Source organism: Lepidochelys kempii, chromosome 11 (genome assembly GCF_965140265.1).
Source record: "Lepidochelys kempii isolate rLepKem1 chromosome 11, rLepKem1.hap2, whole genome shotgun sequence".
In the NCBI taxonomy this organism is placed as follows: domain Eukaryota; kingdom Metazoa; phylum Chordata; order Testudines; family Cheloniidae; genus Lepidochelys; species Lepidochelys kempii.
In genome coordinates this window covers 74,564,619-74,585,740 of record NC_133266.1, presented here as the reverse complement: position 1 = coordinate 74,585,740, position 21,122 = coordinate 74,564,619, and the positions used below count along the sequence as shown (strand labels likewise).

The 21,122-nt window shown below is 42.8% G+C and overlaps 1 protein-coding gene across 9 annotated transcripts in view; it reads left to right on the top strand.

Annotated features, from left to right (window-relative positions):
* The window catches only part of TRAF3IP1 (TRAF3 interacting protein 1), an 88,090-nt gene that overhangs the window by 34,945 nt on the left and 32,023 nt on the right, over positions 1-21,122 (top strand). For 7 of the 9 annotated variants that reach the window (XR_012154393.1, XM_073306845.1, XM_073306849.1 and 4 more), the window contains 3 exons: positions 240-260; positions 8,783-8,873; positions 19,055-19,138. Coding sequence is in view for 8 of the 9 variants with exons in the window: in XM_073306845.1 (XP_073162946.1) it covers positions 240-260; positions 8,783-8,873; positions 19,055-19,138 (196 nt within the window). In the remaining variant the exon portion in view is untranslated. The remainder of the gene's footprint in view (positions 1-239; positions 261-8,782; positions 8,874-19,054; positions 19,139-21,122) is intronic. The other 2 variants (XM_073306844.1, XM_073306847.1) reach the window with 2 other exon arrangements.

Genomic DNA, 21,122 nt, shown 5'->3' with positions numbered 1-21,122 from the left:
AGACACTAATCTGTGTTCTGCATAATAACTACAGCATCATAGAACAGACTGTGATTCTATACGTGGAGTACTCCACTAAATTATTTGCTCTCCGTGGTAATGATTCAATCCCTTTGTGGGTTGTACTTTTCTGTAGTTCTGTTTTAGTGCTAGAAGTCTAACTTGATCATTATTTTCTCTAGCAAGATATAGAATTTCTTATCTGAAGATTGATAAATGTGTGTTTGTTTTTTTTTCAGGGGAATCTGCCAGTGATGCAGGTATAGTAAGGATTACACTGAAATATAAATAGCACTCACAAAATACCTATCCACAGTTAAAATTAAATTTGTCATTGTAGTATTAAATAATTTTTATGGTTTTAATGGTGTATTTTTTACACTTACAGCAGTATACATTAAAGAACGTTTAATTTATAAACAAAAAATGAAATATAAAATTATCTGTTTTCACACTTTTTTAAATTTTTTATTCAAGTAGTTCTAAGTCAAAAATAATAAGTTACTCTAGGAGTTGGTCTGTATTTAGGGCTAAGTGGTGTTTCTGTATGTTTATTTTTTTAAATTACAACTGCTTTATATATTTTGAGAATAAGCAGACACTGCATGGAACTTGCCTTGCAAATACTGTAGGTAGTTACTTCACCATCTACTTCAGTGGCATTTCCATCTTCCACTTTCCTAATGTAAGTACAAGTTTAGAAAGACATTGGTCTCTCTCCTTCCCCCAGTGCCCTCCCCGCCCCCATTTATGTGTTTACGGCTTCAATTTATGTTAAAGCTGATCTGCAACATTTACTTCCCAAATAGCATGGGATGGATAATTCTGCTAGTAACTGCCTTTTAGAAAAATGAAATATACCAACTCTTTAAAGTCATTGGTATTTTGCTGTGATGTTCCACAGTCTGTTATGCTGTGATGTTGCAGCTACCATTTCCCCCTGTTGCACTTAGGAGCCCAGAAGAGTTCACTAAAGTGAAGTTTTATATGTAGTATGGTTTTCATCTCCAGGTTAAATAATATTTTAAAGACTCTGTAACTGCTCCATATAATAGCCATGCCATTTTCCTGGCTACTTTTAGGCCAACTCTGTACTCCAGCAGAGTTTATTGGTAGCTGTTATATCAAAGAGGGATGCATTTTGAGATATCTGGTTTCCCTCTGTTGCTAACTTGAGTACAGCTGATTTTTGTTTTAAAGGCTAAATTCAGTTAGCAGCCTGCACTCCTCGCTTAATTTTAAAGTCTTGCAGGGAACCTTTTAATGGGAGTTGGGTGTGCACGGAGGCCAGGAAAAACCATGCACACACTTCCCCCCAAAGTTAGAAGAAAATCATGATGCCAAGTGATGGCTTTACAGTGTGAATAGTAAAACTGTGCCATTAATAAACCAAATAGAACACATTAAAAAGAAAAGGAGTACTTGTGGCACATTGGCACCCTGACAGTAGGATTGTCTGGCTCTGTAGACTCCTTCCTCAGGCCCTATGCTACCAGCACTCCCAACTATCTTCGAGACACCACTGACTTCCTGAGGAAACTACAATCCATCGGTGATCTTCCTGAAAACACCATCCTGGCCACTATGGATGTAGAAGCCCTCTACACCAACATTCCACACAAAGATGGACTACACGCCGTCGGGAACAGTATCTCCGATAATGTCACGGCTAACCTGGTGGCTGAACTTTGTGACTTTGTCCTCACCCATAACTATTTCACATTTGGGGACAATGTATACCTTCAGATCAGTGGCACTGCTATGGGTACCCGCATGGCCCCACAGTATGCCAACATTTTTATGGCTGACTCAGAACAACGCTTCCTCAGTTCTCGTCCCCTAATGCCCCTGCTCTACTTGCGCTACACTGACGACATCTTCATCATCTGGACCCATGGAAAAGAAGCCCTTGAGGAATTTCAACAGTTTCCATCCCACCATCAACCTCAGCCTGGACCAGTCCACACAAGAGATCCACTTCCTGGACACTACAGTGCTAATAAGCGATGGTCACATAAACACCCTATACCAGAAACGTACTGACCGCTATACTTACCTACATGCCTCCAGCTTTCATCCAGACCACACCACACCATCCATTGTCTACAGCCAAGCTCTACGATACAACCGCATTTGCTCCAACCCCTCAGAGACAAACACCTACAAGATCTCTGTCAAGCATTCTTACAACTACAATACCCACCTGCTGAAGTGAAGAAACAGATGGACAGAGCCAGAAGAGTACCCAGAAGTCACCTACTACAGGACAGGCCCAACAAAGAAAATAACAGAACGCCACTAGCCATCGCCTTCAGCCCCCAACTAAAACATCTCCAACACATCATCAAGGATCTACAACCTATCCTGAAGGACGACCCATCACTGTCACAGAACTTGGGAGACAGGCCAGTCCTTGCTTACAGACAGCCCCCCAACCTGAAGCAAATACTCACCAGCAACCACACACACCACACAACAGAACCACTAGCCCAGGAACCTATCCTTGCAACAAAGCCCGTTGCCAACTGTGTTCACATATCTATTCAGGGGACACCATCATAGGGCCTAATCACATCAGCCACACTATCAGAGGCTCGTTCACCTGCACATCTACCAATGTGATATGTGCCAGCAATGCCCCTCTGCTATGTACATTGGTCAAACTGGACAGTCTCTACGTAAAAGAATAAATGGACACAAATCAGATGTCAAGAATTAGAACATTCAAAAACCAGTCAGAGAACACTTCAATCTCTTTGGTCACTCGATTACAGACCTAAAAAGTCGCAATATTACAACAAAAAAACTTCAAAAACAGACTCCAACGAGAGACTGCTGAATTGGAATTAATTTGCAAACTGGATACAATTAACTTAGGCTTGAATAGAGACTGGGAGTGGATGGGTCATTACACAAAGTAAAACGATTTCCCCATGTTTATTTCCCCCCCTCCACCCCCCACTGTTCCTCACACATTCTTGTCAACTGCTGGAAATGGCCCACCTTGATTATCACTACAAAAGGTTCCCCCCCCACCCCCGCTCTCCTGCTGGTAAGCACTTAAATATGGAAACCCATTGTTTCTTGTTCTCTGTGTATATAAATCTCCCCCCTGTATTTTCTACTGAATGCATCCGATGAAGTGAGCTGTAGCTCACGAAAGCTTATGCTCAAATAAATTTGTTAGTCTCTAAGGTACCACAAGTACTCCTTTTCTTTTTGCGAATACGGACTAACACGGCTGCTACTCTGAAACCTGTCATTAAAAAGAAAAAGGCCTGACCTTCACACTAATCATAACAAAGCACTCTGAGTTAAGGCTGCCTAAATCTTCTCTAAAGCTCCATCACCGTAGTCTCTAAGTAACTTAGTATTGTGCATATGTGCAGTCTCTCAGTCAGTGGATCTTAATGCATACTGTCATGTGCTTTACTAAGAAGTTACTTCCTACTTTTATAAGCAATCTGTGGTATTCTTCATTCGTGTGGGATAGAGAAATATTATGCCTATTTTATATATGAGGAAACTGAGAAACAGGAAGGCTTACATGATTTGCGAGGGCCACACAAAGCCCGTCAGAGTCAGCAATGAGAATCAGAAAACCTGTTCTTAGCCTAGATATTAAGTCACTGAACTATTTGTCCTCTCTTGCTTAAGGGTGATATGGCTTGTTAACTCCTAATTTCCTTATTCATTAGTTTGTACTATCAACTTTAGTGTTAAAGTAGCATTTTTGTACATTAAATGTGTTCATGCCTATTCTTTTACTCTAACGAAGTAAATCAGTAGACTACGTATTCAAAATGGCTGGGTGCTGCATTAAGTTAAAATTAACTTTAAAAAATCCTTACTATCTATTTGCCAATGAAAAAAGAAAGGGGATGTCTTACTGATAATAAATGAATTGTTCAGGGCTCAGGGTAAAAATAAAAAAGTTAAGAAAAGTGAACAAATGATATCCCAGTCAGCAAAGTACTTAAACATGCGAGTAGCCCCATTGAGGGCAGTGGTGGCACACATGCTCAAAGTTAGGCATATGCATAAATACCTTGATGACTCAAAGCCTGGTTTACTGGGACGGAGCCATTCTTCGGAGGTATCAGAACTAAAGTTTATGGGGGCAGAAGACAAACCTCTTATAGAGGGTTAGTCTTCTCTTAGAGCACTATCTGAACACATCAATACTAAATAGGAAAAGTCATTAAATATCTGTTTATACAAATTTTAAGATTGGTTGTAAGGGTATCGAATGCTTTCTGCCTCCTAATATTGTTTTTTCTAATTTTTATGTTTACTTATAAAAAGTATCCACAGAAATACTGTTGCAAAGCCTGAGGAACTGTTTATATCCTGCTAACCTGCACAGTTATTTGTCAGAGAGAACAGAAAAAGAACTAGATAAATTCATGGAGGAAAGGTCCATCAATGGCTATTAGCCAGGATGGGCAGGGATCGAGTCCCTAGCCTCTGTTTGACAGTAGCTGGGAGTGGATCACTTGATGATTACCTGTTCTGCTCATTCCCTCTGGGGGACCTGGCATTGGTCACTGTCAGAAGACAGGATACTGGTCTAGATGGACCTTTGGTCTGATCCAGTAGGGCCATTCTTATGTCTATTTAAACTCAGCTTGAAAAAGACAGATTCAGAAGACAATCTCCATAGGTTTAGCATGAGGAAATGTTGAGATTCCCTTTGACCAGACTAGTTTTGTATTCCATTCAAGGGTCGGGGTGGGAGATTAGTTGTATTTTATTAGAGTAATCTTTATAATACGTGGCATCAACTGTACTGAGATCATAATCATGTAACTATAACTAAACAAGAATTGGAATCACTAACTAATTGGAAATGCTAACAGCATTTTGAGATGTATAAGTAGGAGCATTGCCAGCAGATCGAGGGACGTGATCTTTCCCCTCTATTTGACATTGGTGAGGCCTCATCTGGAGTACTGTATCCAGTTTTGGGCCCCGCACTACAAGAAGGATGTGGAAAAACTGGAAAGCATCCAGTGGAGGGCAACAAAAATGATTAGGGGACTGGAACACATGACTTATGAGGACAGGCTGAGGGAACTGGGATTGTTTAGTCTGCGGAAGAGAAGAATGAGGGGGGATTTGATAGCTGCTTTCAACTACCTGAAAGGGGGTTCCAAAGAGAAGGGCTCTAGACTGTTCTCAGTGGTAGCAGAGGACAGAACAAGGAGTAATGGTCTCAAGGTGCAGTGGGGGCGGTTTAGGTTGGAAATTAGGAAAAACTTTTTCACTAGGAGGGTGGAGAAACACTGGAATGTGTTACCTAGGGAGGTGGTGGAATCTTCTTCCTTAGAGGTTTATAAGGTCAGGCTTGACAAAGGCCTGGCTGGGATGATTTAGTTGGGGATTGGTCCTACTTTGAGCAGGGGGTTGGACTAAGTGACCTCCTGAGGTCCCTTCCAACCCTGATATTCTATGATTCTATGAACACTGTTAGAGGGGAAACAGCAAATGTAAATATTTAATGGAATGAAATAGAAGCTTGTAATTGCAATAGATTTTAAATGTCCTAATGTATGGAACATAATCTTTTTTATGAACTTCATCTCCTCTCTCATATGTACCTTGTATAATGAACAAATCTGAAGTTAAGAGGAAAAATTTGCTATGTTACTTTCGAAGAACTGGAGGAGAGAGTGAAATCCTTGTTCTTCATGTGGTTGCAACTGTGTGAGCATGCCCAGCACATCAAAGCTGGAGAATTTTGCCTAGCAGTACCTGTAGGGACAGACCTTGCACCCTTTTCCCTCATAGCCCCTCCCGTGGCTATATAAGGGCAGCACTGCCCTCACCCGCCTCAGTTCCTTCTCGGATGCTTGCTGTAGGCAGTGAGTCTTCGGTGAGATTTTTTTTTTTAAACCCCGCACTTACCTTCACAGTTTTTTCTGTTTCTTTGGAAAATAGTTATAGTTGGTTAGTAGTACCTGTTAGTCATAATAGTTAGTAGTAGTAATAGTAATTAATTAGGTAGTTTCTCCTGGTGGAATGCCCTTACCAGGGTTTAAAGTTTGTCCTTTGTGTAGGGTAGCTACCCCAATAACGTCCCCCACACTTGACGTTTATGATGTCTGGGGGAAGGGCATATTAGAGAAAGGTGCTCCATCTGTAAGCTTTTTAAAAAAGAGGACACAGGTGGCTTGAGACTTAAGATTAAAGCAGCATCTTCTCAAGCAGGCCCTGAGCTCTGCCTCTGCACTGGGGACCACTCTGGAGCATCAGGCCCGTCAGAGGTACTGAGGGGCCTGAACTAGTACAGGCTGGATCTTCTCAGCTGAGCGCAGTTTCCTCGTCAGAAGGAAGAGGGATCTCTTTTCATCAGGTCCCCCATGCAGATGTGTATTGCCAACCAGCATGTGCTATTGTATAAAAATGACTTTGTGAACTGGGACCCCATGTCCAAATTTGTGGATAAGTTACCAGAATCCTTCAGGGAGGAGTTCAAGGCTTTTGTTGCAGAAGGCCGTTTAGTGACGAAGACATCATTACAGTCAGCTCTGGATATATAGTGGATGCTTCATCCAGGCTAGTGGCTTCAGTCTTTACAATGAGAAGGATCTTATATGGTTGCAAAACCCTGTCATAGCTTGTGAAATCTAGCAGAGCATAGAGGACTTGCTGTTTTTAGTCACCTCATCATTACTGAGAGAAATGACGAGACATTGCATTCCTTTAAAGACCTCCAAACCCCCCGTGCTCCTTGAGGATTTATGTGCAGGCCCCAAGGAGACATGGCTTTGGTAGCCATCGACAACAGCAGCAATATCCCCCTCAGCGATATTTCCATCAGTCCTCTACTCTATGAGGTAGCAGGATTTCTCCAGAAAGGGGCACAAATTGCAGAGAAGACTTTCTGGGTCTAATTCTAGCCACATGGCCCATCTTCTTGTCTCGTGGACTTGACAGCCTATTTGACTTGAGTCTCAAGAGCAGGACTCCATCTTGGAACATCACTTTCCTGTCCTTTCTGTTCCGGGACAGGTTGTCCCGCTTCTGTAGTACTTGGGTGGCTATAATTACAGACAGGTAGGTCCTTAGCACTATGTGATCGGATTATGCTATTCAGTTCATATCCAGTCTCTTTCCTATCATTGTTTACTCAGCAGGTGCAAACCCTGTGTGCTATGGGGTCATAGAGGAGCTTCCTCCTTATGTTCATGGAAAAGGATTCTACTCCCAGTACTTCCTGATCCCTAAGTCCAAGGAAGGAGAGAGACCTATCCTTGATCTCTGTGATTACCCTGACTACTGTTCTTTCTGCACTGAATTATAATGTCTGGTTTGCTGATGTCTTTCTCCAATATGCTTATTTTCAAATGAGGAATCTTCCCAGGCCACACAAAGATTCTGAGATTTCTTGTTACTGGCCAACACTGCCGGTACACAGTTCTCCCCTTTGGTCTATCTTCAGTCCTGTGGGTCTTTACCAGATTGGGTGACTGTGATGGTGGCGGCAGCCTTTCTCAGAAGGAGAGGGGTTCATGTCTCTCTGTACTTGGACAATTGGCTGGTGAAAGGCACATCCAAGAAGCAGGTCATCATTCATGTCCAGTTCACTTGGACCTTTTTGGTTAGCTGGGTCTGATCCTGAACAAAGGAAAATTAAATTCTAATCCCAACTCAACTCAAAAAATTGAATTAATTGGGGCCCTATTAGACTTTACAAAGTCTAGGGTCTTTCTCTGGTAAGAACAATTCCAGACAATTTGGCACCTTTGTCTGGCTCTCCAATTCCATCCTTCAACCATGGTCTGTGTATGCCTGAGATTACTGGGCCATATGGCCTCGTGTATTTCCAAGGCACAGCAGGAGAGGCTCTTTGCCCTCATCAGTTGTGTCTGAGGTTGGTCCGTCACCCAAGTTGCTAGTCATTGGACACCCTTTTCTGAGTATCCTTAGAGCTACTGGACTCACTACAATCATGGATAGAGCACAGCAGTGTGTTTCAAAGGGGTCCCTTTTGCCTTTCTTCCACGAACCAGAACTTTAATCACAAATGCTTCCACAATAGCCCAACAGACTGCTAATGAAAATAACTGCTCAGAGGTGCATCTGCACCTGAAGTGGAGCACCCCATTGGGGGACACAACTTGAAGAATTACAGTTACAGGGTGAGTAACCTTTCCTTCTTTTCATCCCCTCTGCATCAGAGTTTCCAGCCTCAGTTTTGGTGTAAAGGAACAGAGGGAGGGTTGGGGTGGTGCTGCCCTTATATAGCCATGGTAGAACCTACGAGGGAAAGGGCACTAGCTCCGCCCTTGCATGTATTACTAGGCAAAGTTCTTCGCCTTGGTGTCTGGGCGTGTGCACACCTGAGTGAAATACATGTCTGCACCCACATCTCAAAGAACAACAATTATGCTACAGGTAAGTAGCCATCTTTTTCCAAATGGAAAAGGTCACAGTACTGTGAACAAATGTGAAGAGTTAGAGTATAGACAGTGTTGGAACTGATGAAGGTGCTTCTTCACGCCCCAGACTCGAACCATACTGGAGTATAGTATTATTTCTCAATATCCATTTGAACTGTAAGTTCAATATTTAAATAGTTTTAAATATTTCAGTCTTAAAAGGTTTTGGTTACAAATAAATTTTAAAAAATAAACTCAGTGTTTCTTTTGTAGTGGATTTAGTTAACTGGCACACTGATGAGCTTTGATAAAATGTAAAATAATGCAGTACAAAATCTTAGATTTACATTTCAAACTTGTAATTATGACTAAGCTGTGGTGGTGTTTCCTTTTAATAGAAGGAGAAGCTGGAAACCGTGCCTCTGAGAAGCCAATGGTGTCCGAGAATGGCGAAGTATCTAATGATCTTCCACCTCACGTCAACCAAAGGTCCGTTCCTATCTCTCTGTTCCTTTCTAACCTAACTGTAACAGGTCTGAAGAAGGCAATTGACTTGAGAGCAGATAAGGACACTTCTGGCAAGAAATTGCTGCTAATGATAGTCTGCATTAAGAAGATGTATCAGATGATTCAGCCCAGTACTCCTAGATATGGTTGACTTCATTGTCTTAATGAACAGTTATTTCCAGTTTGTAATTTTTGTTGAATTCAATGTTACTGTGTTAGTTTATAGCATGCTTTGATGTAAATGGTACTATTTTCAATTACAGTGCACAGATTGAGAATGAAATAATGAGATGTACATTACATTAATGCATTTCCCAAGTTCGATACTACTGAGGTACAGAACTCTCCTTTTCAATTGCCTTATTTTTTTCAGTCTTTCCAAATCCAAATTTACATTTCCTCTATATGTCCAGGCAAGACAGCAAAGGTGGTTCTTTGAGTGATTGCACATGTGTGTTCTGCTCTTGGTGGGTGCACCCTCTAGGCATAGTTGTCGGAAATTTTTTCCTCAGTGCTACCCATTGGGGCAGCTTGAGTGCCCTCTGCTACCACATGCCACTGCATGCAGATAGGGCCAAGCTGCCCTTGAAACCTCTCTCGCCTCAGTTTCTTCTTACTTCGCATGATGATGGTTCGAATCTGTTGGTCTTGCATTAGCAAGAGCTCTCAGCATGTTTTTTCTTGTATATAGTTACATGTTTGTACAGTTATTAGGGATAGTTGGTGTTTGTTGAGTTAGTTTAGTGTCTGTTAGTTCTTTCTCGGTTCCCCAAGGTTGGGGATCTGTTATAAGTACTGAGGAATGCTTCAGTCACTGGGCTTCAAGCCTTGCCTGGCATGACTGAAGCCTTTGCCTGTGGGTGACCCTCACTTTAGTTGTTTGAAATGCTTGAGTGAGTTTCATATAAGGATTGGTACCAGATTTGCAAGGACTTCAAGTCTAGAACCAAGAAAGATCTAGAGACCAGACTGGAGTTTCTTTTGATAGAGACTGTTCTGAGACTATCTTCAGAGCCGTCTCGATTGGAGATGGTACTGAGCATTTCAGCATCTGAAGAAGTGAGGCTCCGATACTGACTGAGTCCTGGCACTGCTCTCCCTTGCCTGTGCCCAGGAAGAAGCAGAAGGCTTCCAAGGACGCTGCTGGGAGATGCAGATCCCCAGTCGCTAAGTCAGCCAAGAAAGGGGACAGTGTAGAGTAGAGTGCAATCAAAACTGAAGCACTCCTCCACTCATCATCAGCTATATCAGCACCGTTGACTCTGGTGCTGGGGCAGGGACTGTCGAGTCTGGGGCCTGAAGAAGCATCTTCATCAGTTCCAACACTGTCTACGCCTATTGCACATCAGTCAAAGACTATCCCAGTACATCTACTCCAGAGATGTTTTAAGCTGCAATGGACTTGCTGAGCTTATCAGGGCAGCGGTGCAGATCGCTTATATGGTATCGATTGACCACTTGGTGCCAGCTCCTCAGTGCAGTTCCCAGCACTGAGTCAATCTCCTGTGTCTTAGAACAGAAGAACGGCCATTCTAGGTCAGACCAAAGGTCCATCAAGCCCAGTATCCTGTCCTCTGACAGTGGCCAATGGCAAGTGCTCCAAAGGGAATGAAGAGACAGGTTATCATCAAGTGATCCATGTCCTGTCACCGAATCCCAGCATCTGGCAAACAGAGGCTAGGGATACCATTCCTACCCATACTGACTAATAGCTATTGGTGGACCTATCTAGCTCCCTTTTGAACCCCGTTATAGTATTGGCCTTCACAACACCCTCTGGCAAGGAATTCCAGAGGTTTGACAGTGCATTGCATGAAAAAATACTTTCTTGTGTTTGTTTTAAACCTGCTGCTTATTAATTTCATTTGGTGACCCCTAGTTCTTGAGTTATGAGAAGGAGTAAATAACACTTCCTTATTTACTTTCTCTATACCACTCATGATTTTATAGACCTCTATCATATCCCCCCTTAGTCGCCTCTTTCCCAAGCTGAAAAGTCCCAGTTTTATTAATCTCTCCTCATACAGAAGCCATTCTATACCCCTAATCATTTTTGTTGCTCTTTTCTGAACCTTTCCCAATTCCAATATCTTTTTTTGAGATGTGGTGACCACATCTGCACGCTGTATTCAAGGTGTGGGCATACCATGGATTTATATAGAGGCAATATGATATTTTCTGTCTTATTATCTATCCCTTTCTTGATAAAAAGAAAAGGAGTACTTGTGGCACCTTAGAGACTAACCAATTTATTTGAGCATAAGCTTTCGTGAACTACAGCTCACTTCATCGGATGCATTCTTGATGATTCCCAACGTTCTGTTCGCTTTTTTTGACTGCCGCTGCATGTTGAGTGGATGATTTCAGAGAACTATCCACAATGACTCCAAGATCTTTCTTGAGTGGTAACAGCTAATTTAGACCCCATCGTTGTATATGTATAGTTAGGATTATGTTTTCCAGTGTGCATTACTTTGCATTTATCAACATTAAATTTCATCTGCCATTTTGTCGCCTAGTCACCCAGTTTTGTGAGATCCTTTTGTTGCTCTTCACAGTCTGCTTGGGACTTCACTATCTTGAGTAGTTTTGTATCCTCTGCAAATTTTGCCACCTCACTGTTTACCCCTTTTTCCAGATCATTTATGAATATGTTAAATAGGACTGAGTCCAGTACAGATCCCTGGGGGACACCACTATTTACCTCTCTCCATTCTGAAAACTGACCATTTATTCCTACCCTTCGTTTCCTATCCTTTAACCAGTTACCAATTCATGAGAGAACCTTCCCTCTTATCCCATGACTGCTAATTTTGCTTAAGAGCCTTTGGTGAGGGACCTTGTTAAAGGCTTTCCGAAAATCTAAATACACTATATCCACTGGATCTCCTTTGTCCGCATGCTTGTTGACCCCCTCAAAGAATTCTGGTAGATTGGTGAGGGATGATTTCTCTTTACAAAAGCCATGTTAACTATTTCCCTACAAATTTTGTTCATCTATGTGTCTGACAATTTTGTTCTTTATGATGGTTTCAACCAATTTGCCCGGTACTGAAGTGAAGTCTTGGAGCTCTTATCCTTCACTCTTCCCTGGACTCTTGGCACCAGTCCCTGGCAGTGACTGGATTCGCCCCTCCTTGGTCAGGAGAAGGTGACTCTTCTGCTGACTCGGACCTTTGCTCTTATGTTTCCCAGCTGCAGTGTGTGTCTTGCTGTTCCCCCTCCTAAACCTTACGACCCAGGGTACACTTGCTAGATCCTGTGAGTGGTGCTGACATGGACATGTGACCTGCAAGACTTTGGGGTCCAGTGCCCTTTCAGTTGCCCTTCTGGAACCCATGGGGGCTCCCCCTGTTTCCAGATCACCCTCCCAAAGTTCAGTTTCCTCAGCTAAACATGATGAGTCAGCTCGTCAAGCCCATTATTGGGTCCAATACAGAGCAGGAAGAAGGTGTCCATGAACGTTTGGCAGGGCAATGAACAGGGACGCACAGCCCCAGCTTGTGCTGGATTCATCTTTCTCCTCACCAGGTGAGGCAGTTTCCTTAGGGTTGCCTTTGCCCCCTTCTGATGACTAGAGGGTCCACCAGCAGCTCTTAAAAAGGGTGGCCTTGGACATTCAGGTAGAGGAGGTCAGGGAATCTTTTCCCTGTCTCATTGATATTCTGGCCTCTGCCGCTCCATCTCGGTGGCACTGCCAATTTAATGAGGAAATTTTAGAACCTATCAAGTCTCTCTCTGGCAAACTTCCTCCTCACTCCTTCCCACATCTAAATGAGTGGAGCATAAATATTATGAACCCTCCGAGGTTTTGAGCACTTTTATTCCCATCCCTCTCTGGGGTCACTAGTCTCAGCTGATGATGAGAGGGAGCTCCGGGGCAACTGACATCTACCCCTAAATCAAGGAGTGCTAAAAAGCTTGAGTTGTTCGGTAGAAGAAATTATTCTATGGCAGGGTTACAGCTTAGACTCACTAACCAGGAGGCTTTATTAGGGCGATATAACTCTAATATCTGGGACGCCATTCTAAAATTTAAGGACAAGTTGTAAGGCCTCATGGATCTAGAACCTGGGCCTGTAGAGCTACCAGGCAGCTGACATCTCCAGGCTGGCACCCAGCGGCAGCTGCAATCAACTTGCACTCTGCTTCCCGTGACCCACCGTGGACACAGACCATGGGAAGTTCCGCCTCAAAGGTTTTACAGATGGCAGCCCCATATCTCCCGATTGGCTCTCTGCCCGATATAAATCCCAGAGGAGTTCCAGGAAGTGTCCAGGCAACAGCGTGGATCTTCTGAAGCTGCCATGACCATTCCTGCTCCTTGGTCTTGAATTCCTCGTTTAACCTTGGCTTGATATGGACTTTGCCTCCTGATTCAGACTCTGACCCTTGTTATCAACCCTGGCCTGGCCCTTACTCCAAACTCCTCTGCAACTCCTAGCCTCGGGTTTGCCCCTGCTCTGACCGTAGGCCCTGACTTCCCTTGTTGGGATCCTGAAACAAGTTGGCTGAGGATTCTAAGCAGGAGTTTCTTTCACTGATAGATGAAGGGAAGTGAATGTCAAGAACATCACTTCAGGCTGGTTTGGACATGGCTGATTCAGCTGCTAGGACCATTGCCTCTGCCATCACCATACGCAGGTGCTCATGTCTACAGTCTTTGGAGTTGCCCCAGAAGGTTGAGCAGACTCTGTAGGACCTGCTATTTGAAGGTCATCCCTCTTTTCATCTCAGACTGATGATAAACTTCACAGCTTAAAGGACTCTAAGATGACTCTGAAGTCTAGGAAGCACTTTTGTCCTCAGCTGTCCCACAGCTACCCCACTTCTGCACCTTGTCAAGCTATATGGAGGAAAATGAATAGGAGTTATAGACGCAAACTGGCTCTTGCTGCTGCTTCAGAATTTCCTGGTCCATCTAAGCATCCTGGGGTTGCTAAGCAACCATTTTGGTGGTGGAATCGAGGATGCCAAACCAGTCTCTGAAACAGCAAGGTTTGTTTTGTTAGTTGCTAAGTAGACCTTGATGGGACTATCTTGGCCTTCCACCTTCAGGTGGATAACTGCTGTCTTTTCTAATAGAATGTCAAGAAGATGTTTGAAAGACTTGGAAAGATGTATCCTCAGGAACAAGATCCTGTTCCCTAATGGGATCTAAACTTGAAATTGTCCTTTTGAGCCTTTAGCTACCTGCTCTTTACTGCATATTTCATAGAATCGTAGAATATCAGGGTTGGAAGGGACCTCAGGAGGTCATCTAGTCCAACCCCCTGCTCAAAGCAGGACCAATCCCCAATTAAATCATCCCAGCCAGGGCTTTGTCAAGCCTGACCTTAAAAACTTCTAAGGAAGGAGATTCTGCCACCTCCCTAGGTAACGCATTCCAGTGTTTCACCACCCTCCTAGTGAAAAAATTTTTCCTAATATCCAACCTAAACCTCCCCCACTGCAACTTGAGACCATTACTCCTTGTTCGGTCATCTGCTACCATTGAGAACAGTCTAGAGCCATCCTCTTTGGAACCCCCTTTCAGGTAGTTGAAAGCAGCTATCAAATCCCCCCTCATTCTTCTCTTCTGCAGACTAAACAATCCCAGTTCCCTCAGCCTCTCCTCATAAGTCATGTGTTCCAGACCCCTAATCATTTTTGTTGCCCTTCGCTGGACTCTCTCCAATTTATCCACATCCTTCTTGTAGTGCGGGGTCCAAAACTGGACACAGTACTCCAGATGAGGCCTCACCAATGTCAAATAGAGGGGAACGATCACGTCCCTCGATCTGCTGGCTATGCCCCTACTTATACATCCCAAAACGCCATTGGCCTTCTTGGCAACAAGGGCACACTGCTGACTCATATCCAGCTTCTCGTCCACTGTCACCCCTAGGTTCTTTTCCGCAGAACTGCTGCCTAACCATTCGGTCCCTAGTCTGTAGCTGTGCATTGGGTTCTTCCGTCCTAAGTGCAGGACCCTGCACTTATCCTTATTGAACATCATCAGATTTCTTTTGGCCCAATCCTCCAATTTGTCTAAGTCCCTCTGTATCCTCTCCCTGCCCCCCAGCGTATCTACCACTCCTCCCAGTTTAGTATCATCCGCAAATTTGCTGAGAGTGCAATCCACACCATCCTCCAGATCATTTATGAAGATATTGAACAAAACTGGCCCCAGGACCGACCCCTGGGGCACTCCACTTGACACTGGCTGCCAACTAGACATGGAGCCATTGATCGCTACCTGTTGAGCCCGACAATCTAGCCAACTTTCTACCCACCTTATAGTGCATTCATCCAGCCCATACTTCTTTAACTTGCTGACAAGAATACTGTGGGAGTCCGTGTCAAAAGCTTTGCTAAAGTCAAGAAACAATACATCCACTGCTTTCCCTTCATCCACAGAACCAGTAATCTCATCATAGAAGGCGATTAGATTAGTCAGGCATGACCTTCCCTTGGGGAATCCATGCTGACTGTTCCTGATCACTTTCCTCTCATGTAAGTGCTTCAGGATTGATTCTTTGAGGACCTGCTCCATGATTTTTCCGGGGACTGAGGTGAGGCTGACTGGCCTGTAGTTCCCAGGATCCTTCTTCTTCACTTTTTTAAAGATTGGCACTACATTAGCCTTTTTCCAGTCATCTGGGACTTCCCCCATTCGCCACGAGTTTTCAAAGATAATGGCTAATGGCTCTGCAATCACAGCCGCCAATTCCTTTAGCACTCTCGGATGCAACTCGTCCAGCCCCATGAACTTGTGTACATCCAGCTTTTCTAAATAGTCCCTAACCACCTCTTTCTTCACAGAGGGCTAGCCATCTACTCCCCATGTTGTGATGCCCAGCGCAGCAGTCTGGGAGCTGACCTTGTTCGTGAAGACAGGCAAAAAAAGCATTGAGTACATTAGCTTTTTCCACATCTTCTGTCACTGGGTTCCCTCCCTCATTCAGTAAGGGGCCCACACTTTCCTTGGCTTTCTTCTTGTTGCCAATATACCTGAAGAAACCCTTCTTGTTACTCTTGACATCTCTTGCTAGCTGCAGCTCCAGGTGCGATTTGGCCCTCATTGATTTCAATGAAGGTAACATTTTTTGGTGGCCGTGACTTCTGCTAGGTAGGAGATCAGGTGAGCTGCAGGCCCTGCCTGTCTGGCCCTCCTTATACTGTTTTCTTTAAAGACAAAATGTACCTTCATTTTCACCCAAAGTTTCTCTCAACCGCATTATCTAGCTTCCGTATCAACCAAGCGATTTACCTACCTTCATCTTTTTCCCCGAGACCACACCTGAATAAAGATGAAGAGCATTAGCATTCTCCCTTGACAGTTCTAAACAGTTCTGTCTGTATTCCCAGCTCTTTGTGGTGATCTCAGAGAGAATGAAGGGGCTCCCAGTTTCTTCTTATAGAATAACGTCTTGGATAGCCTTGCATATTCTCTTGTGCTACAGTTTGGCTAATGTTATCCCCCAAGCAAAGCGGCAGCAATTTGACAAGATTGCAAGAGGCTTCTGCGACTTTCCTGGCTGTCCTAGACATTTGTAGGCAGCATCTTGGTCTTCGTTGCACATGTGTATTTCCCATTATGCCATCACTCAGCAATCAAGAGACGAAGCTTGTCCTTCAGTTGTTCAGATGGGCTTTGATGCCACCAAAACTGGAATGCACTTGTGCAGTCACTGGAAGAAGGAAAAACGGTTACTTACCTGTTCCATAACTATTGTTCTTCAAGATGTGTTGCATATGTCCATTCCATGACCCATCCTTCTACTCCTCTCCATTTGAATTTTTCTGGCAAGAAGGAACTGAGAAGGATCAGGGCAGGTCTGCCCTTTATACCTACATGCAGTGACATGCAGTGGCATGCAGCAGCAGAGGGCCCTTGAGCTGTCCTGATGTACCACTGAGGGGAAAATTTCTGACAGCTGTGCTTGGGGCACATCCACACCAAGAATGGAATGGACATGCGGAACACATCCTGAAGGAAAACTTATTGTGAAATAAGTTAGTGACTCTTTCCTTATAGTTGGAGCCAAAACCAAACTTTCTCTTTTACATTAAGATTTCTGTTGTTAATGCTGAATTTGATGCAGCTGCTGCAGTTCAAAGTCAAGCTAAACATATGCCCAAATAAATCTTAGTCTTTAAGGTGCCACCGGACTCCTTGTTGTTTAAGCTAAACATAGTGCAGCAGATCATAGCTATGTTATTAACAGGGTGCGCAAGGTGTTCAGCTGGTGCAAAAGATTTGGATTCCTTGAAATGCAAAAGGTTACTGTGCAAAGGATCACTGTATATTGATTTATGGAATGCATTCTCTACGTTGCTTCATAGTATGATCACAATACTTACTACTGTTGTGATATCGGGAGATGAGTTGTTTTATAAACACAACCCTTAATGTTTGTAAAGTTCAGTTTGTGTTTTCCTTTAATCGCTGTGAAGCGATTAAAAAAAACTAATTGCAGTTAATCACACTGTTAAAACAATAATAATACCATTTATTTAAATATTTTTGATGTTTTCTACATTTTCAAATATATTGATTTCAATTACAACACAGAATACAAAGTGTACAGTGCTCAGTTTATATTTATTTTTGATTACAAGTATTTGCACTGAAAAAAACAAAAGAAATAGTATTTTACAATTCACCTAATACAAGTACTATAGTGCAATCTCTTTATCTTGAAAGTTGAACTTAAAATGTAGAATTATGTACAAAAAAACCTGGATTCAAAAACAAAACAATGTAAAATTTTACAGCCTGCATGTCCACTCAGTCCTAATTCTTGTTCAGCCAGTTGCTCAGACAAACAAGTCTGGTTACATTTGCAGGAGATAATACTTCCCGCTTATTGTTTACAATGTAACCTGAAAGTGAGAACAGACATTCTCATGGCATGTTGTAGCTGGCATCTCAAGATATTTACCTGCTAGAGGTGCTAAAGATTCATATGTCACTTCATACTTCAACCACCATTGTGTCCATGCTGATGACGGGTTCTGCTCAATAACAATCCAAAGCAGTGCGGACCAATGCATGTTCATTTTCATCGTCTGAGTCAGATGCCACCAGCAGAAGGTTGATTTTCTTTTTTGGTAGTTCAGGTTCTGTAGTTTCTGCATCGGAGTTTTGCTCTTTTAAGACTTCTCAACGCATGTTCCACACCTCGTCCCTCTCAGATTTTGAAAGGCACTTCAGATTCTTAAACCTTGGGTCGAGTGCTGTAGCTATCTTTAGAAATCTCACATTGGTACCTTCTTTGTGTTTTGTCAAATCTGCAGTGAAAGTGTTCTTAAAACAAATAACATGGTGGGTCATCAGCCGAGACTGCTGTAACATGAAATATATGGCAGAATGCCGGTAAAACAGAGCAGGAGGCATACAATTCTCTCCCAAGGAGTTCAGTCACAAATTTAATTCACACATTTTTTTTAACGAGCGTCATCATTCCATCATGTCATGGAAGCATGTCTTCTGGAATTGTGGCCGAAGCATGAAGGGGCATACAAATGTTTAGTGTATCTGGCATGTAAATCCCTTGCAATGCCAGCTACAAAAGTGCCATGCAAATGCCTGTTTTCACATTTTGGTGACATTGTAAATATATAAGAAGAATGCAGCATTATCTCCTGTAAATGTAAACAAACTTGTTTGTCTTAGCTATTGGCTGAAGAAGAAGTAGGACTGAGTGGACTTGTAGACTCTCAAGTTTTACATTGTTTTGTTTTTGAGTGCAGTTATGTAACAAAAAAAATCTACATTTGTAAGTTGTACTTTCACGAAACAGACTGCACTACAGTACTTGTATGAGGTGAACTGAAAAAATACTTTTTCTTTTGTTTATTATTTTTAAAATGCAAATATTTGTAATGAAAAATAATATACACTTCGATTTCAATTACAACACAATACAATATATATGAAAATGTAGAAAAACATCCAAAATATTTAATACATTTCAATTGGTATTCTATTGTTTAACAGTGCGATTGAAACTGCGATTAATCATGATTAATTTTTTTAATCACGATTACGTTTTTTTGCGTTAATCGTGTGAGTTAACCATGGTTAATCGACAGCCCTACTATAAACTAGTAACTTCCATGGACATGTATTAGTACGTTTTGTAGCTATAAATGGAAAAATCTTTTGTTTATTGTAGAAGACCACCACGTCCCAATAGTGCCAGGCCAGCTCCCCCCCGGATAAAACGACAAGAAAGTACAGAGGTTTTACTTCCAGAGAGGTAAGGGAAGGGCTATGTGTGGGTACGTGATGCAGAATAAACATTCCTAGTTATCCCAACACATCATTCTGTAGTGTGCCATGTGACACTCACCCATAACAATGATACTAAAACATACATGCTGCACATGGCCTCAGCTTAGAAAATTTAAAGATTTCATATGCTGGTCTTACTGTTTCTGCAGAACCAGTATATTGTCAGAACAAAGTGAAACTGACCTGTGGTGTCAGAAGCTTTGAAAAGCAGATAAAATCGTCGGCTGTTGCAAACTCTGGAACAATAAATCTGATAATGCTAATCTAAAATAGGCCTAGAAAAGACCTGTCAAAAATGCAGTGAATAGACCATGGCTCCAGAATGCTGAAGGTGCGTTTTGAAACTAGTTCTAATTACCAAAATGATAAGCATCTGATAACTGCTAACTTCCTCTAATCCAGAAAAGCAAGTTGATAGTTAAAAGAAAAAAAAAATATTTCTGTGGCCAAATAAGACAGTTACTTACCAGTATTGTAACTGTTCTTTGAGACGTGAGTGCAGACGTGTGTTCCACTCAGGTCTGTGTGCGCCTAGCACTACCTGTAGAAGTGGCACTCATGCCTTTTCCTTCCTAGTCCCTCCCATGGCTATATGGCAGTGCCGCCCCGTCCTCCCTTCCCTTTCTTTGCACTGAAACCCCAGGTTGGAGACTCTAGTGCTGAGGGATCAGATGGTGGACTGTGGAATATATGTCTGCACTCACATCTTGAAGAACAACAGTTACGATACCGGTAAGTAACCGTCTTTTCTTCAAGTGGTTGCAGACATGTATTCCATTCAGGTGACTCTCAAGCAGTTTGAGCAGGAGGTGTGGATCAGAGTCTATTTAAACAGTGACTGCAGAACTGTCTTTCCAAAGTTTTCATCCAATCTCGATGCCGTAGTGATAGCATGATGATTAGCAAAAGTATGTACAGAAGACCATGTCACTGGCCTGAAGATATCCAATATTGAGATATTGCTAAGGAATCCAATTGATGTCACTTGATCTCTCATTGAATGAGCCCATAATGACTGAGGGGATGTCATCTGAGCAACATCATGAGTTTAGGTAATACAAGCAGTTATCCCCTTGGAAATGGTCTGAATGGAGACCAGTTGTTTTTTCATCTGCTCACATAGGGTACGAATAGTCGAGATGATGTATAAAACTGCTTAGTCCTTTCTAAATAGAATGCTAGGCACCTCCTGACATTTAAGGGATATAGATGTTGCTCATCTGCACTTGAATATGGTTTGGAAAAAAAATATAGGTAAGTAACCTGAGTAAAGTGAAATGGAGATACCACTTCGGACAAAAATTTTAGATGTGGTCTTAAAGCCACTTTGTTCTTGAAGAATTGAGTGTACAAGGATCTGCCACTAAGGCTTGTATCTTGCTCCGTCATCTTGCGAGAAGAGAGCCAATAAACATGTTGCTATCTGCTCGAGCTGCAGGCTCTTTAGCACCGTCAGCCCCCATTAAGGTCCAACAATTGCACCATTTCCTTCACTGGTAGAAAAAGGAGAACAATACCCTTAAAAAAACACAAAAACTCACTTTCATGGGGTTTGAGAATACTGACCGTTCCTTGTATGGGAGGATGGAAAACTCAGATCACAGCCAAATGAGCAGGAGCACTTGTCTCTGTGGTGGTAATGGTACCAATCCCAGAACTGACCATGATTCCCATTGTCTCGATGACCTTCAAGATTGAAAGCGATAGGAGGAAGCAGAGGGAGATGCCTCCAAATTCCACTTTGAGGACCCTTCCAGGTAATCTGATGGTGGCAGGGGAGCTGCTCCTGATGGCGCCACTAAATGCCCTGCATCATTTGTGTTCCAACCTGATGATGTCATTGGTGCAGGAGGAACAGTCAACGGCTTGTTGACCACTGGTAGCAGCCTCACACTCATATTTGGCCCTGGAGCAGCCATTGAAGCTGGTCTCAGGCCTGCCAGATGCAG